General features: G+C 43.7%; 1 protein-coding gene across 1 annotated transcript in view; it reads right to left on the bottom strand.

Moving 5' to 3' along the window:
* ADAMTSL5 (ADAMTS like 5) overlaps nucleotides 1-10095 on the bottom strand; it is a 43110-nt gene extending 33015 nt beyond the window's left edge. The window contains exons 1-2 of the mRNA XM_044283442.1: nucleotides 9915-10095; nucleotides 9769-9829 (exon numbers count right to left, since the gene is read on the bottom strand). Of these exons, the coding sequence (XP_044139377.1) occupies nucleotides 9769-9829; nucleotides 9915-9934 (81 nt within the window). The 5' untranslated portion in view covers nucleotides 9935-10095. The remainder of the gene's footprint in view (nucleotides 1-9768; nucleotides 9830-9914) is intronic.
* Between the last annotated feature and the right edge of the window lie 2273 nt (nucleotides 10096-12368).

Below are 12368 nucleotides of genomic sequence, written 5' to 3'. Positions count from 1 at the left end.
GACTCCAGCACCATATGCTGGCCATTGCACTGTACACGCACTGCTTTGCTCCCATGCAGACACTTTACATCACGGGCACCTCAACTATCATCAGGCAGGAGCCCCAGATGTCCTGAGTGAAGAAAGGGTGCACGTTCCTCTCACTGCATAGCCCTGGGGAGCAATGGCAAGAGGAAATCCACCGTGATTGACTGTGACAGCCAGAGCCACTACCACTCCCATTCTCCTCTCCGGACCCTCCCTGGCCACTGCATTTGTGAGCTCAAAGTGTAAATCTGCCTCTGGGTGCTTACTTTGACACACCTTACTGTATGTCTATGAGCAGGCTAAAGTTTGCCCTCCCTCTGAAGAGACGCAGTTACATAATTATATAGGGACGACTGCCAGTTAATAAAGTAAAGCACGCTACATATAACAGCCCTTTTTAGTAAGGGACATAATTTTGTATGATAAAAATAAACTATCTTCCATTTTCCATAGAATATGGATGGCATCTGTAGTGTCCATGGTTTTCACGGACCCATAGACTATGGTGTGCCTGAGGGATCCATAATCCACGGACAAAAAGAGGGCACGCTTCTGTGGTATCCCACTGATGTGATAAAGCACTGATGTGTAAATACTCAGGCTTAGGGTCTATTCACACGTCCGTTTTTTCTTTCCTGATCTGTTCAGTTTTTTGCTGAACAGATCTGGACCAGATCTGGACCCATTCATTTTCAATGGGTCCTGAAAAAAAATCAGACATTGTGCTGTCCGTTTTTTTTCAGGACCCATTGAAAATGAATGGGTCCAGATCTGGTCCAGATCTGTTCAGCAAAAAACGGAACAGATCAGGAAAGAAAAAAACGGACGTGTGAATAGACCCTTAGGCCTCTTTCACACTACAGTATTTTGCGTTCCGTATACGGTCCATTTTTTGCGTTCCGTATACGGTCCGTATACGGAACCATTCATTTCAATGGTTCCGCAAAAAAACGGAATGTGTTCCGTATGCATTCCGTTTCCGTATTTCCGTTTTTCCGTTCCGTTGAAAAGATAGAACATGTCCTATATTTGGCCGCAAATCACAGTCCGTGGCTCCATTCAAGTCAATGGGTCCGCAAAAAAAACGGAACACATACGGAAATGCATCCGTATGTCTTCCGTATCCGTTCCGTTTTTTGCGGAACCATCTATTGAAAATGTTATGCCCAGCCCAATTTTTAATATGAAATTACTGTATACTGTATTTGCCATACGGAAAAACGGAACGGAACAACGGAACGGAAACGGAACCACAACGGAAGCAAAAAACGGAACAACGGATCCGTGAAAAACGGAACGCAAAACACTGAATTCAACATACTGTAGTGTGAAAGAGGCCTTAAGTCAATGTTTCCGTGTTCTGTCTATGGGGACCACAGACGGCACACTTTCCTGAATCACTGATGTGTGAAAGACCCATCTAAGTTTCTCCATTCTTATTTTTCAGTTATCCTATGTTCCCCTATCTGTCTTTGAGAATAAGTCATAATGAGCGCCCTATGTGCATTCACTTTGAATGACGTGACAAGTACTGTTATAGAGCATTTGTCACATGACCCAGCGTCCTCTGCCCACCGTCCATGAGTAGATAACTGTCTATGCACTGTGGCTTTTCAGGGAATAAAGGACAAACACAAAAATGGAATACCTCCAAGAATAACATATATACATTGGAAAGCTGAGGGATATTTCTTTTCACGTTAAAAATAAAAATAAATGAGAAAGTTAATGTGCACATTAATAGGTATTTTAACTACATATTGCATTATGTTAAAAAGACTGAATGTTCCCAATAATCCGAGGGTATTAAAACTAAATTAAAAAATAGCAATGCTTGTTGAAAGCACATTGTTGCCATAGTTCACATGCCTGTGAATACATGTTCCCTCAGGAATTCCTGCTGCGGAGAACAGTGACACTTCTTCCAGAGTGGTGACAGGCGCCCTGAGCTGGTGACAGGGGACAGTGGAAGGACAAGTGGAATTTCAGAGAATTTCCTTTCTCCTATGTTAAGATCAGGGATGAACGTTGCAAGTACTTGGCCTATGGTCCACAAGTCAAGTGCACTGTTGGCACTATGGATACAAATATAGCAGAAAAGTATTTTCTCTGCATGTAGCTGCTGCAAGAAGACTACAGCCATGCTGTTATGGAGTGATCATTTTGTCTTGTGTTCCTGAAACTGTAGGACAATACAAAGTTAATGGTTAAAAGGAATCTGTCCCCACAATTCTAGATACTGACTGCAGTAATGCACGGCTAGTTCTGCAGGTAAGGAGTCCAAATCACCATTTTTTATCTTCCTTTTATCCCCTGTTCCCCATCGCCAGCCCTCAAAGCTTTGCTGAAATACACAGTCTGGAGTGCTGCGCTATCATAATGGAGAGGATTCATGTGCGCATGCACAGCAGTCCTGACTATGTATCTCAGCACAGATAGAGGACCTTTCACCACTCCTAACATGCCCATTTTTATATCTCCATGCATTCCCCATGTACTAACAATTCTGGAGCATCTATTCTTATGGCTCTATGGTGTGCTATTACTTTATTATTTCTACTAGAAGTTGTGAATGAATTGCTAGCAGTCTGCAGTAAGGGTACAGAGGGGTGGTAACAAGTTGGAGGGGGTGTACCTGCAGAGTCTGACACTGGCAGCACTGATTGGATAGAGTGAGACTGTGCAGGCACCTCTCTGTATTCTTACTGCAGACTGCTAGCAATTCATTCAGGCATGTCAGGAGTGGTGGAAGGTCCTCTTTAAATGCTAACATCAGGGCTCTTTATCTGCTATACTAGTCATGCATTACTGCAGAAAACAGTCCAACATCCTTGTTTTATGGATTCCCTTTACAGTAATGATTAATCCTATTAAACCAGACATTCTACTTGGTAGGGTTGATCATGGTGACTAAAATGAGCCCTTTCTCTCTGCACTCTGTGATATACAAGCGAGGTGCTTGGAGGAATGATACACTAGCCTAACCCCACTGAGCACCTCTTCACCTCCACCTCTCTCCATTACCACTTCCTCTTCCAGTGAGGTACGCCGAAACGCGCGTTGGGGTTGGCGCCATCCTGGAGGAGACACAGCATGGGTAATTGTCCAATGTTTACTATATCCATTACATTTATCAACTCTTTGCACATGCACTTTAATGAATGAGAATCATGTTGAATAATAATGGACTTGCATCCGCTGTACATCTCCTCCAGTGATGTCGTTTTTATCTCCTGCACTTTGTTTTTATTCATGTCTGTATTTAATCATGCAAACATATTGTGAGTTTTGTAATAAAGGATTTAATCAGTATAAGCGGTCTGGCATTTTCTGTGTAGGTTATATATTGTTTTGGTTTTGGTTTGAGCTGGATCCACCTTCCCTCAGGTGTACTGGGTTTGATTGTTAGTGGGGCTATTTATCCCTCCTTCCCCCAGTGGCCTGGTTGGGTTATAGTTCTTTCCTGTGAGCTCTGGATGAGTGGTGGATCGTCTGTTCCATCTCTGCTCTAGATAAGTCCTCTCTGTTATTTCCCATTGTGTCTTTTATCTAGGCCTCTAGGGAGATGCTTACTTCCTCTGGGTTTGAAGAAGCAGGTTGCCTTTTCCCTTTTCCCTACAGATTAGGGTTTGCCCAGGGTTTATAGGTTTAGGCACGAGGGCATGTGCATATCCACCATTAGGGCACAGCAGTTTAGGGAAAACTTTTAGGGATCGCTAGGGGGTGACCCTTTTCTCCCTAGCTTTTGGGCCTAGTCATTTGTTCTGTTTGTTTTCCTGTGTTTGGTTATTTCCCTGCTTACCTACATATCGTGACAGGCACTTGTTACTGGCACATGGTTGGGGGGCATCTATGGGGGCACTTGTTAATGGCACATGATTGGGGGGCATCTATGGGGGCACTTGTTACTGGCACATGATTGGGAGCATCTATGGGGGCATTTGTTATTGCCACATGATTGGGGGCATATATGGGGGCACCTGTTACTGGCACATGATTGGGGGGCATCTATGGGAGCACTTGTTATTGGCACATTATTGGGGGGCATCTATGGAGGCACATGTTACTGGCACATTATTGGGGAGCACTGTGGGGGCATCTATGGGGGCACTTCTTACTGGCACATTATTGGTGGCACTTTTTACTGGCACATTATTGGGTGGCACTATGGGGGCATCTATGGGGGCATTTCTTACTGGCACACTATTGGGGGCACTACGGGGGCATCTACTGAGGCCACAAAGAAGGGGTATTTTATCTGGGGGAAGGGGGGAGAGGAACACTATGGGGGCTTCTACTGAGGCCACAAAGAAGAAATGTTTTTTATGGGGGGGGGCTCTGTATAGGGGTATTTTATACTGGGGCACATTATGGTGGGTACTATGGGGAAGGGGAGAGAGGAGTACTATGGGCTCATCTATGTGGGGCACTAAGAAGGGGTAATTTATACTTGCAAATTATGGGGGGCACTGAGGGCATCTACTGGGGCACTATATATGGGGCATTTTATACTGGTACATTATGGGGGACACTAGGAAGAAGGGGGGAGATGAGCTCCATTGGGCATTTACTGGGGGCACTATATAGAGGTATTTTATACTGGCACATTATGGGGGCACTATGGAGACATTAGCTCAACTGGGGGCATAAACAGGGGGTATTTTTTTCACTGGCACATTATAAGGAGAATTATTATGATGGGCTTTATTACTACTACTACTACTACTACTACTACTACTATGGGGAACATGATTACTAGTATGGGCACTATGGGAGCATTATTACTTCTGGGGCACAGTGGGGACATGTTGGGTGCACTGTAGGAGCAGTATTACTATAATTATTCCTATTGGTGGGACTTTTGGGAGCACTCTGATAGCTTACCACAATTATTTTTGGGGGACGTTATGTTTACACTATTAGTGTCAGGGCACTATTTGCTGGGCGCAGTTATTTTAGGGCACTGTATGCCAATAATTATTGATGGGCACTATCTGCATGGTACTACTATTATCAGGGGGTTTATCTATTTCTGCAGTATAGTATTGGGGAGCACAGCAGCACAGTATTGGGAGTGATGATTTGACCAGAAGATGGGAGGATGATGGAAAGATAGTAAACTAAGATTTTGTTTGTCAAACTGCAGACGAGAAATGGCTGACAAATGGTGGTCTGGTCTGAAGGTTTGAAAGGAGAAGATGAGGAAAGGGAAAATCTACATCAAAGAGACGTCACTGGATGTAAGAGGTATGTGGCGCTGTATTACCCTGTATGTAGGGGTGGATGGAGGGGTTAGTAGTACAGTACTATCTGCACATTGCAAAATACTATATATTTGTGTCAGAAGTTGTGCTTTTTAATTTTTAGAATAATGATACAGCCATTTTATTTGATACTTTTGTGCTGATTCTTTTTTTTCTCTATATTAAGGGACACTATAGTCACCAGAACCACAACAGCTAAACGTAGTAGTTCTGGGTGTCTATAGGATGTCTCTGCAAGCTTTTTATTGTAAACACTGCCTTTTCAGAAAAAAGGCAGTATTTACATTACTGCCAAGGAACACCCCTAGTGGCCACTCATCATTATTAAAGTTTACTATTCTATGAGGTGTGTGGATTTTTTTCTTGTGTGGGTCTGTTGTGGTGGAGGGCGTGATTGCATGCTAGGGTGTGGGAAGGCGGGATCCAGACGGCCCTGGGGGCATTATTATTATTGGGTACAATATGAAGGGTGCTACTACAAATGGAGGCACTCTCAGGACTCAGGGGGAGCTATCACTGTAGGGGGCACTATTAGTAATGAGGGCACTTTGGGAGAGAATTATATATGTGAGACTTTTGGGAGCACTATTAGTATAGGGGGACTATCTGTATGCTACTGTTATTTCTGCAGTATAGTGTTTGTGGGCATTGAGAATCACAGTGGGCCCAGTATTGGGGTTAGCAACAGAATAAGGCCTCTGTCACATGAACAATACGGATTGGCTCAAGATGCATTCAGGGTGCGTTCAGTGAAATTCTCACCATTTTGCAAGCAAGTTCAGCCAGTTTTATCTGCAATTTTGTTCAGTGTTTTTTCCACGTGTGTGCACTCAGTTTTGATGCGTTTTTCACAGATGGTTGCTAGGAGATGTTGTTTGTAATCGCAGACAAAACTGACTGAATTTGCTTGCAAAATGGTGTGAGTTTCACTGAACGCACCCTGAACGCATCCTGAGCCTATCCGTATCGTTCGTGTGAAAGAGGCCTTAGGCCCCTTTCACACGGGCGAGTTTTCCGTGCGGGTGCGATGCGTGCGGTGAACGCATTGCACCCGCACTGAATCCTGACCCATTCATTTCTATGGGACTGTGCACACGAGCGGTGATTTTCACGCATCACTTGTGCGTTGCGTGAAAATCGCAGCATGCTCCTCTTTGTGCGTTTTTCACGTAACGCAGGCCCTATAGAAATGAATGGGGTTGCGTGAAAATCGCATGCATCCGCAAGCAAGTGCGGATGCGGTGCGATTTCCACGCATGGGTTCTAGGTGACAGTCTATTCACTGTATTATTTTCCCTTATAACATGGTTATAAGGGAAAATAATAGCATTCTGAATACAGAATGCTTAGTATAATAGTGCTGGAAGGGTTAAAAATAATAAAAAAGTTAACTCACCTTCTCCTCTTGTTCGCCTAGATGCCGGTCTGTTCTTTAGCTGTGGGCTGAAGGACCTGTGGTGACGTCAGATCACATGCTCCATCACCATGGTGATGGAGCATGTGATTGGAGCATGTGATCTGACATCACCTCAGGTCATTTAGCCCACAGCTAAAGAACAGACCGGCATCTAGGCGAACAAGAGGAGAAGGTGAGTTAACTTTTTTATTATTTTTAACCCTTCCAGCACTATTATACTAAGCATTCTGTATTCAGAATGCTATTATTTTCCCTTATAACCATGTTATAAGGGAAAATAATACAATCTTCAGAACATCAATCCCAAGCCCGAACTTCTGTGAAGAAGTTCGGGTCTGGGTACCAAACATGCGCGATTTTTCTCACGCGAGTGCAAAACGCATGACAATGTTTTGCACTTGCGCGGAAAAATCGTGCATTTTCCCGCAACGCACCCGCCTCTTATCCGGGCAAAAAACATGACGCCCGTGTGAAAGAGGCCTTACACTGTCGGGCACCAGGAAGGGGGGGGGGTGATGGAAAAGTGAGGAATCTAGGATGTCTGTGTAGTTGTAACACCCCAGAGTGGTTTTACCACTTATGCACCCTGCTACTGTCTTTACTGGTCTAACCTCATGTCATCCTATATATTTATTCTGGGTCCTCCACAAAACCTATTTTGTTATGTAACTGTTATGTTAATATGCAATGTGCCTGGTTCACCAGCGGGTGGCAGCAAATATAGCAGAGCTGTATATAGAAAGAATGGAACCTTCCATTCCATTATAACCTCCCCTCTGGAAAGAAGGGTAGGGACAGGTTCTAGTCAGTCTAGCTTACCCCCTGCTAGGGGACAGGTGTGCAGGGGCACGTGTCTGCTGGATGTGCCCACGCCAGCCAGAGCACCTTAAGCTCTGCTGGCCATGGAGGCTAAAGCTTGAAGCCTCAGGAGCCAGGAGGAAAGTTCCCTGGCCTGATCTAGAGACAGACCATACAAAGAGAAGTGCAGCATACAAGAAAAAGCAAAGTCATAAACTCAGCCTGTCAGTACAGCAGAGCAAGAGAGAAACAGATTAAGCAGAGTCGAGTTTGCCTGCCAGTTTTAATGCTAAAGCCTCCTGGGACCAAGCTTGAAGACTGTTTCTGATGAACGTTTATGCAAAGCAAAGCTGCTGTTCAACTACATACAAGGTATGGACTCAATCTTTTTTCCTCCTATTTATTGCTTCGGAGCCAAAGCCTGGGGTCCAGCCATATCCAGGTAGGAGCACCATGACACACATAAAGAGACATTTTAGGCCGCTCTATACCACTCGGTATTCCTATATCTAGGACTCTCGTTCTATATATAGAGGGCCCTAGGGGGAGGTGCCCGCTACATAGTAAACTGCAGAGACAAGATATGGCTGAAAGACGTCATCATGGTGGTCTGCTCCAATGAAGATGAGGAAAAAGTAGATCTACATTAGAGTAGACATCACTGGATATAAAAGTTATGTAGTGCTGTATATTGCTTTATGTTTGGTAGTGCTGAATGTAATGTCCAATCCAGATATGCCATTAGAAGTGTGGGGAGGGGGGGGGGGGGACACATGTTTTCACAATCACCACAAAGTCAGTAGACTCCTCTGTTTTAAAATGCCAGGGCTGAATTTCAGTCCTAGTCCAGTGAACAGGAAGGAGCTGTCCCATTGAAGTTAATGGGGTGGTTTAGTTGTAATTACAACTGCTCACTGCTGCGGTTGAGATGGTGAGCAGGTAAACAGTTGTAAACATACAGGTGCTGCTTTCTCTTCAAACAGCTGATCCTGAGGATAGGTCACCAATATAACAAAAGTGGACAACCCCTTTAAATCCTGCCTTGCACTTCAATAGACAAAGGTTTGTGCTAGATTCCTGTCACTGGAGGAAGGGGAAATAGAAAAAGGCACATTGATGACCATTCTATAACCCACTGGAGAATAAAGTAGTTCAGCATGTCGTTCTCGGGTATGTGCCATAGCAACTTTTCATGTTTGTTCTCTCTTTCCATGATATTGTACACCCAATACACTAAAAGGAAGACTACACTTACTAGAGCTCATGCATACGGCCATATTGTGGTTTTATTTTCCCAAGCTGCAATAGGACTACATTGGAGGTCTGCGAGGTTTGAGGTTTTTCTTTTGGATTCCTTAAAAAAGTGTCTAAAAAATGTAATAAATGTGCTACAAAGCATGAACACCAGTTTTGTAGGCACAATTTTCACTGTGAACAACCAGCCTTAAAGAGTTATTCCCATCTCAGAGAGTGAGGGCATACTGCTAGGATATGCCCCTATTGTCTGATAGGTGCGGGTCCCACCTCTGGGACACACACTTATCTCGTAAACGCAGCCGAAAATGAAGCCAGCAAAGAGTCCGGCCACCACCAAACGTTTCTATTGGCCCGCCGAAAATAGCTGTGCATCGAGCTCGTCTATTTACAGAATACCCACCGCTTCCATTCACTTCTATGGGGCCTACGGAAATAGCGAGCTAGTGCTGGGATATTATCGGAATTGTCTGAGATGGGAAAAACCCTTTAAACAGCAAAAAGTGGAAATCATTAAAACATGCAACAGTTGTCGGTTTAGCAGTTTCCCGGGTCATATAAAAAATATAGGTCCATTATGCCCGGCTTTGGGGCAGAAAAAACATAAGAAACTCTAGCACATCGGTGAACATAGAACGGGAGATTTATCACAACTGGTGCAAAGGGAAGCGTGCGTAGTTGCCCATAGCAACCAGATTCCATCTTTCATGTTTCATTTGGAAAATTCTAGGATCATTCTTATTGGTTGCTAGGAGCAACTAAATCAGTTTTCATTTGCATCAGTTTTGATAACTCTCCCCCTAAGGGGGTGTAATTTGCTTCTGGTGTTACCCAGTGTCACTGCATACAAATATTTCCTAAATTACAAATACTGTATAGGCCCAACAAGCTTATTATTTTCTCCACTCTGTTGTCTCCTTACATTACTCTATGGACTATCATTACCTTAGACTCTAATACATGCTTTTATGTTTGCCCAGATGTATTTGTGCATTAACCACATCTTACCTGACTAATGGCTTGGATGTTGGATGAGTTCAAGACCAGTATTATGATCAGAATCCTGAACCTGTTAGGAATCATAGATGAGAATAGATCTCCCAATGTAGCTAAACTAATGTGCACAAAAACAGCAGTTACAGAAAATCACTCACCAGCAGTTCTGCAGCCACATCCTGGATGCTTCACAGAAACTTCATACTTCTTTAATAAGATTGGTTTGGACTCCAGATGTTAGTTGAAATGGTTATTTTTCCTATAGAATTAGCGTTACTGCCCCCTGATAAAATCTGGCTGAGTACTAGACGGCATTTTTACTACGTAAAGAAGCTTCCTAACTTCACTCGTCTTGCCACATATGATCTGGTCACTAGGATTCATATTTATCTCTCCTAACCAGCAAGCCCTCCCCTAACATTGTAAATTACTTAGGTATTTCCCTCCCACAGCAGTCACTTCTAATTCCCTTACACAGATATTGCACGATAATGGCAAGAAAAAAAGATGTTAACAATATTTATTACAGCTGTACAGGGATTTCCAACTAACAGACATAAATGCTGCAAAGCAAGAATGCCTTCAAAAATAGAAGTGTTAATAGTTTATTTTTATCACTTAACAAAAGGCAAAGTGAATGAACAAAAGAGAAATCTAAATCAAATTAATATTTGGTATGACCGTCCTTTGCCTTCAAAACATCAGCAATTCTTCTAGGTACACTTGCACACAGTTTTTGAAGGAACTCGGAAGCGAGGTTGTTCCAAACTTATTGGAGAACTAGCCACAGATCTTCTGTGGATGTAGGCTTGCTCAGATTCTTCTGTCTCTTCATGTAATCCCAGACACAGCGTATGATGTTGAGATCAGGGCTCTATGCAGGCCATATCATCACTCAGGACTCCTTGTTCTTCGTTCATTGAATATAGTTCTTAATAACACTGGCTGGATGTTTGGGGTCATTGTGCAGTACCCCAGACCTGGGGGTACCTGCAAATGTTATGCCATGTAATATACTGTTAATGCCCTGTACACCAGAAATGAAGCGGTATGGTGGGCAGGGGCAGGGTTAACCACCTTGTTCCTCCCCTCTTGGTAGGAGTGGGCTGATGCTATTTCCTGCCAACAGGGGGAGTACTAGGTTAGCCAGTGTGGATGAAGGAAACACATGCTTGAGCTCCTCCTTCAAGTGGTCCAGATTTCCTGTTAGACTACTACTCTGCAGAAATTAACTGAACCAAGACTACTTCTTACAAGCTGCAGCGTGTTCAGTCAGCAGAGTGACTAGCAATCTCAGCCTTATAGACCCTGCTGCAGGCGAGGAAACACAGTTCGGACACCCGCATCCATGCCAGACTAACTCCAAGCCTACATAACCAGTGGACACCTATATCAAAAAGAATTGCAAGAGAGAGACACCTGCAAAACAGCACAATGTCTTTAAATTGCCACTTATCCAGCCACCATACCTCATCATCTGGTGACAGGAATTGCACTTTGTACCTACCACTGGTGGATATAAAACAAGTTATAGAGACTTTCATACTTCTGTTCTGATTCCTCAAAATACCTTTCCAATGCATTGACCCCCAGGGAACAACAGAGTGAGGAAGTACATTGTGACACTACCATTCCTGTCCCCTGCATCGGCTCCTCAGGGGCTCACTGCAACTGCCCTGCTGCAGAATACATTTGGACACAGTTGGACTCTGTGATGGTATTGCATAATGGATAAGTATCTGCCTGTATTTCTCAGCATTAAGGATACCATTTGCTGAAATGCAGCCCCACACTTGCAAGGAACCTCCACCATGCTTCAATGTTGCCTGTAGACACTCATTATTGTACTGCTCTCCAGCTCCAACTGCCTTCTCTTACAGACAAATATTTCAAAGTTTGATTGATTAGTCCAGAGCACCTGCTGCAGTTTTTCTGCACCCCATTTGCTATTTTTATGTGCATAGCTGAGTCACTGGGCCTTGTTTTCATGCTGAAGGTATGGTTTCTTGGCTGCAATTCTTCCATGAAGACCAATTCTGGCCAGACCTCTCCAAACTCTAGATGGGTGTAACTGGGTTCAACTGGTTTCTGCCAGTTCTGAGCTGATGGCATTGCTGTTTTTTATTATTATTATTTATTTTAAAGGGGAGTAAGAATGATGGAGGTCATTTATTAACCCTTAGGCTACCAGCACCGTACATATACAACGCTGGTTCGTTATATAAACATGATCCTCTCTCACACGTGCAGCGGGCGTCATGGCCGGCAGATCTCTGCTGTTTCATACAGGAGACCTGTGGCTAATTGCCATGACTGGCAATAATGCAGATCGCGGTAATTAAATGCTTTAGATGCCTTGATCAAGTGAGATCATGACACCTAAATGCGCAAAACCCCAAAAGCTTGTGTTTCCGGGCTTCCTAACTATGCCCCGTGTGTCCAATCCGGGCATAGGTAGTTGCGCTGAATACTTTAAGCCTTAATGAGTAGGCTAACAGTATTCAAACTACAATTATATTTTGGCCACCAGATGGCAGGCCATGATAAGAAATGAGCAAAAGTGAGCAAAATAAGCTAATAATAAATTCCTGATAAACTAAAATGAAAAATAA

The sequence above is a fragment of the Bufo gargarizans genome, chromosome 1 (assembly GCF_014858855.1).
Source record: "Bufo gargarizans isolate SCDJY-AF-19 chromosome 1, ASM1485885v1, whole genome shotgun sequence".
In the NCBI taxonomy this organism is placed as follows: domain Eukaryota; kingdom Metazoa; phylum Chordata; class Amphibia; order Anura; family Bufonidae; genus Bufo; species Bufo gargarizans.
This window is presented reverse-complemented; position numbering and strand designations above follow the sequence as displayed.